At 51.9% G+C, this 6,000-nt stretch overlaps 1 protein-coding gene across 1 annotated transcript in view; it reads right to left on the bottom strand.

The window, feature by feature from the left end:
- Positions 1–1,293: 1,293 nt before the first annotated feature.
- Positions 1,294–6,000, bottom strand: part of ALDH1A2 (aldehyde dehydrogenase 1 family member A2) — an 88,765-nt gene continuing 84,058 nt past the window's right edge. Inside the window, exons 13-14 of the mRNA XM_045582193.1 lie at positions 3,058–3,146; positions 1,294–2,124 (exon numbers count right to left, since the gene is read on the bottom strand). Of these exons, the coding sequence (XP_045438149.1) occupies positions 3,074–3,146 (73 nt within the window). The 3' untranslated portion in view covers positions 1,294–2,124; positions 3,058–3,073. The remainder of the gene's footprint in view (positions 2,125–3,057; positions 3,147–6,000) is intronic.

Genomic DNA, 6,000 nt, shown 5'->3' with positions numbered 1-6,000 from the left:
TCAGAATGCAATGAGTTTTCCCAGTTCAAAACCCACCCCTTCTACTCACTTCTCTTTGTCCTCTTTTCTTAGGTGCCTTCCTGTTCTCCCACACAGTCCAGTGGGTTCTGTTTCTTAGTCCCTACATTATAATATCTTTGTCCTTTATTAACTAAAATGCCATGAAAAAGAATGAAACCATCGAGATGAGTGCACTGAGGGTGTTTTGGAAGAAAAGGTACAACAGAAATCTCAGGTGTTAACAATAAGCTAAATGAATTTGGGGGCCCTGTTCTCACAAACCGGCTACATGGGAAAAAGACCGTCACTACGTAGTGCTGATGACAGGTGACCAATGGGTGTCTCTGTTTCCTTATTGACATCTGTGATGCGGCCAGCACTTGTCTGTATGTCAGAATCATAAAGGGAGGAAGTTTGAGGAATGCTATGTTCTGAAGAACAAAGTATGTCTTTCTTCTAATTCCTGCTACAAATAAGCACTACAAAGGCACCTGCCCAGAGGACTTCCATGTTTATCTATGCCCAACTCCTTTTTCTTGCTGAGCAAGAGGGAGATGAGCAGGAAGCCTGCCTCTTATAGATGGAGTTCAGCTTGCGGCCCCGGGCTGCTCTCTCACCCACACCACTGGCTCCTCTGAGGGACGAGACACAGCAGGGAGCGGCCGAATGCCAGCCACAGACGTAGCTTTCCTCTGCAGCCACGTCCCCACTCTGTGTTTGTCTCACTAGACCTGGGCTTGGGTGGAGATTGGAAGGAGGGGATGTGCAAGTCTAAAAAAGTGGATGCTACTCCACAAGAGCTCAACTCTGAGAACACAAGACAGAGCAAACAAGCTGTAGGTGGTGGTACAGTCATCTGACAGCTTCCTTCTTCCAGCTGCAAAATGTTGCCTCAGGCAGTCAGCTTCGACTTCATTTTGCTCCGGTAAAATCAAATGCAGCCACACCAAGTGCCATCAGCAACATGAGCTCAACATGTAGATACGTTTGTGAGAACTGGATCTCCCAAGCTCCTCCACATTTAGCTCTCATGGAGGCTATATATTTTGAATGGAAAATGTTATTTCACGTGTTTCGTAGATGGTTATACGTGTTTGCCACATAAAACCGTACACACACACACACATTCTAAGTGATGTCAGAAAATGAGGGTGTTGTCTGCCCTGCCCCGGCTGTAAGAACACCCTCTCAGACTCCTGCTCCGTCACCAGAGAGCGGCACAGCTGGGTGCCCAGCCGCCGGGAGAGGGATACGCGTGTGACACAGACTTACAAACACAGCCAGAGCCCTGAGGAGTACACAATATAAATGCTTTATTGCTAGCACAGAGGTTTCTTCTTAAGTAAATTAAAAGAAATAAATCTTCATCTTCACATTCTATATCGCAGTTTGAAGGTAACTAGCTGGTTAACGGGTATGTTCACTTGGGCACAAGCTATAAGGGGAGAGCATGACATTCACACGGAGGGTCGGACACGTGGCATCCCTCGAGGCGTCGGGCCACGGAATGCACTGTCGTAGGTAAGTAACAGCGAGGAGGGGTTTCTTTAAAATGTGGACAGACAAGGGTTAGAAAGGGAACCCGGTGTGGTTAGGAAGCAGAAACAGTTAAATACAGAAGGCTATATATGTGTTGCCCACATTCCATATATTCTAGGTTATGTTGGGTACTTTTAAATAAGTGATCTTCCTCTAGGTTAGAGATGGGGTTGGCTTTGGCAGCTGGAAGGAGAGGAGAAGGAAAGAAAGCGGACACTGCTTACATCACACTGGTGGGCTCACGGGAGAGGAGTGCGTGGCTGGGAGGAAAGGGGCCAGCCTGCTTCTCTCCCCGCTCAAGAGGCGGAGAGGCAAGATGGAGTTCAGCTTGGGGCCCTGGGGCCCGGCAGGGGCCACTGCAAGTGGCAGAGGAGTTCTGGTGCAGCGAGGAGACCGGGGTACACTGGTACTGTGCCAACGGGAAAGAAGACCGCCAGGCTCGGCCAGATTTCCCAAGGTTCCTGCCAGTGGAACTGGGGCGTTTTAAGGCATGAGAGGCCAACACCCATAGCACTGGGGGGGGGGGGGGGGGAGCCACCGGTGGTGCAGTGGGGGCTGGGGTACAGGAGAAACTATTGATCCAACCACAGAGGTAATCCACTTAGTTAAGAATTGTCGAGCGGCGTTGGAAACAAAATTATTTCTGGAAGGCACCCAGCATTGCCTTTCTCCAAATGCTCGAGCCTACTCAGCTTGCTTTGGTTGACTTGAAAGATAAACTTTGGAAAAGGTCTTATTCATCTATGAGAACAACCCCCTCCCTGCCTTATTCTAGAATAACCGAGGAATCAAATGCAGGTGTGCACCCCCTCCGCCACACATGCCGGGGCTCAGAAGCTGGGAACTACATACCACCTTCCTGGTCCTGCCCTCGGGCTCCCCGTGGATGTGAGAAACCCAGGCTGGGTCTGGAAAATCCCCAGTTCCTCCTTCCTTCCTAGTGTATCTGCAGTGCACCAGCTCCTGGCATTGTCCGTCTGGCCTGGCTCTAACTAAAGCCATTTCAATAATTTGCTTTGAAGAAATGGATAACATGAAATGGTAATTTGGCTGCAAAACCTTGGAAAATTGTTCCCGGCCCAAACATCTGCCCCAAATGAGCTCAGCTGAGCTCTCCGCGGAGGAGCAGGAGCAGGGGAGGAGCAGGGAGCGCCTGGACCGGGAAGAGGAAGCCGGTGGGAAGGCTGCCTTTCCGAGGGAGGAAGGGTCTTGTGACAGAAGGCATCCAATATCACAGCTCTCTATCCAGCCCCACCTCAGAGAGATACTGGGGGTGCTGGTAATCACCGTCTTTCCTTCACCCTGCCCTCCCCAATATTTGGTATCTTTAGGTGATTCCCTACAGAGTGCCAAGAAACTGTGCCCAGCTGGCTTGCTTTAGGGATGCAGGGACCGGCCTGGCCTATGTGTCATCATTTCCATCTTTAAATAAGGACCGAGTGTCAACTTTGGATTCCTGAGAGCTGGGCCCTCAGGGAAAGCAGAGAGGGGGGAGGGGGGCGTGCAGGCGACCTTCACTTCCCTCTTGGCCTCCTTAGGAATTCTTCTGGGGGATCTTGACTGTCACAGTCTTCACTTCGGAGTACTCCCGCAGGCCGAATTCACCCCTGAAAATGGAAAGGGGAGTGTCAGACACCAGGCCCAGTAGCCCCATGGGAGGTGCCAGAGTCCTGGGAGGTGCAGCCTGTCACCTGCTACCAGCAGGCCCTGGAGCGCCGGTAGGAAATCCTAATGACGCCAATCCCATATGCGGGCTGGGGAAGTCACCTATGAGCAGCCGCCGTTTCTTAAGATGATCTGTCTTCAGTGTTACACACAAAGGCCACAACTACTCAGAAACAGGCCAGAGGTTCGCCGTGGCCAGCAGTCACCAGAGACCCTGGCTGGGCACCACTGCCAGGCAGACCCAGTGTCTAATGCCTGGGCTGTTTCTACCGCAGGAGCACTAGCTCCTCAGGACTATGGCGTGCTTTTCTCTTCCAATCCCGGTCCTGCCACTGGGCCCAGGATGCGCCTGTGCTCCGACCGCTCTCGCAGAGAGCAGGTCCACTCCACCTGGGAGGAGACCGGGAGATCCCCAGGCTAAAGGCCTCTGGGTTTTGGATTCTACATCCCTTCTCGTTGGCTCTTAGATCTAATACATGGAATTGAACCCCCAAGGCCTATCTGGGAAGAGCACAAACCACCTGAAATGCCTGAAAAACATCATCCTGAATAAACAATGTCCGCAGCCCTCACAGTAATCAAAATAACTGACTGAAAACGACTGGGGAGCATTTGCGATCTTGCTCTTTGTCATATGTTGTCAAACAAACTCTTAGGAAAAACGTTTTAGAAGATGGGAAGTGGCAGTAAGCTGTCATCTACCCCCTCACCCCCCACCCCCGCTCCAGACTCTCCTTCCTGGCTCACAGGGACCTCTGAGATCTTGGTTATAGATCCAGGATGGTCATTCATCTGGTGAGCAAACAAAACTGAGCTATGACTCTGGGCAGCACTGCACTGGGCTGGGTGAAGGAGGAACTAAATAACGGCCCCAGGCTCTGAGGAGCATGCCGGTGGCTGGGCTGAGAGGAGGGTGGAGCTGGTCACCAGGCCAGGTGGTGACAGGAGACTGCGGCCGCCGTCCCCAGCCCTCTGGACACTCCCAGAGGCAGCTTGCAGCCGCTGCTCTCAGGCTGCTAGGTAGAGTGAAGCCTTGTGGCTACGATGCAATTTGTCTTTACTTTTCTTCTCTAGCCCCTCCCATCCTGACCTCTTTTTAATTGTCTTTTATTCTTGTCTTGATTTCACCATAAAAGCAAGTCTGTTTTCTTTTTTCTTGAAAATGCTTGAATTTTTCTCCTTTTATTCTCTGTGAAGTCACACCTCCATGAAGCTTTTCCTGACGCTCCACAGAAGCAGCTGCCCTCCCTCTGTGTTTACAGAGCCCTGGGCCCACCTCTACACAGCCTGACACCAGGGGGGCTGCCTGAGCTTCTGCCCCCCCCCCCAGGCTTGTTATCTCCCTCACCCGACTTGCTGCCTCACCAACCTAGTGCACAGCCCATAGCCCCACTTCCTGCCCCACCAAAGGCAGACCTGTGACTGCGGTGTCCCACTCTGTATGGTCGCCTTCACAGCTGGACCATGTGTCAGGGCACAGGTGCACTTAGAAGTCTTATTCCTGTTCCTCAGCCAGAACAGGTTAAATTCCCTAACAGGAACCAAACTCGGCATATCTACCCATAAAGTAAGATGTTAGATTTTGGTGTCTCTCATCCTGCCATTTAAGAAAACCAGTTAGACTCACTCACTAAACAAACAGAGATTTCTGCTTCCGGGTGTCGCTTTCCCTGCCTTGTTCTTTGGCTTACAGCAGCATTTCTCAGCGCAGGGTCCCCAGACCACCTGCATGAGAACCACTCCAGGAGCCTGTTAACAATGCAGAGCCTGGGCCCCAGCACAATCTACTAAGTCAGAATCTCTGAGGGGTCCCCAGGTAGGCACGCTCAGAACCCCTCTCCCCAGACTGCAGTCACTTTCTGTGCGCAACGCGTGTGAGCACACCATGAACTAGAGAAGCCCTTGTGCAGAGCATCCTAATAATGCTTCTCATTTTCAATGCTTGTGTCCTTCATCTGTAAAATGCTGAGGTTCACGGCTTTCTTTCCTTTCCCTTGATGGTGACACATATTTTATAGCTCAGGCTCTTGTGTCTCAGGGGAGTCTGAACGAGGAAGGAAAAAGGATGGGGCAAGTGAAACAGATGGAGTCAGCTGAGCAGGCGGAACTGAGAAACAGCCTTCTCTGTCCCCGGAGTCAGAGGCCAGCCGCCAGGTAACCTGCAGAGGGAGCCCTCTCCACAGCGTTCCCTGGGGGAGCACGCGGAGGCTCCCCAGCCCTCCCTGCAGCTTGTTTCAGAAGATGCTCCCTCCTGTCTCTACTCCTATCCTTTCCGAGGTGGCAGGGAGATGGCAGAGACCGAAGCGACATGGAGCTTGCAGGCTGTGAGGCACAGTTCCTTCCACACGCAGGGTTAGGTGGGGTTTCTAGGACTGTATTGCATGAGAAGGAAGAGTGAGGCCAGGACAAGGCAGGTTCTTTATAAGAAGCGTTTCCTACCATGCAAGGAAGAGAAAGCATGTTTGAGGGGCAAGCGGGGACAAAGAAGCATATAACTGAGCAAGATGAAGTGGGTCTCATCAAAGAGCTCTGCTTCCTAATTACTGTTTATCTGCCTGAGGAGGCCAATTCACTATGTATAGAGCCTATAAGACGAATCCAGTGCCGTTCTGCAGTTTCTTGGCCCACTGTTCTGGGTGGTTCTGACACAGCCAGACGGTCTCTTGTACCATCTTTCTAGCAGGGGGCAATGCTTCTGATAGGAGCAGACTGGCCCTGGACGTCACAGCCTGAATCCCGGGAGGATGCTTGACCATGACGAGGGTCCAGGCCAAGCCGGGGATTATAGCCATCAGC

Source organism: Pipistrellus kuhlii, unplaced genomic scaffold, assembly GCF_014108245.1.
Source record: "Pipistrellus kuhlii isolate mPipKuh1 unplaced genomic scaffold, mPipKuh1.p scaffold_m20_p_1, whole genome shotgun sequence".
Classification (NCBI taxonomy): domain Eukaryota; kingdom Metazoa; phylum Chordata; class Mammalia; order Chiroptera; family Vespertilionidae; genus Pipistrellus; species Pipistrellus kuhlii.
This window is presented reverse-complemented; position numbering and strand designations above follow the sequence as displayed.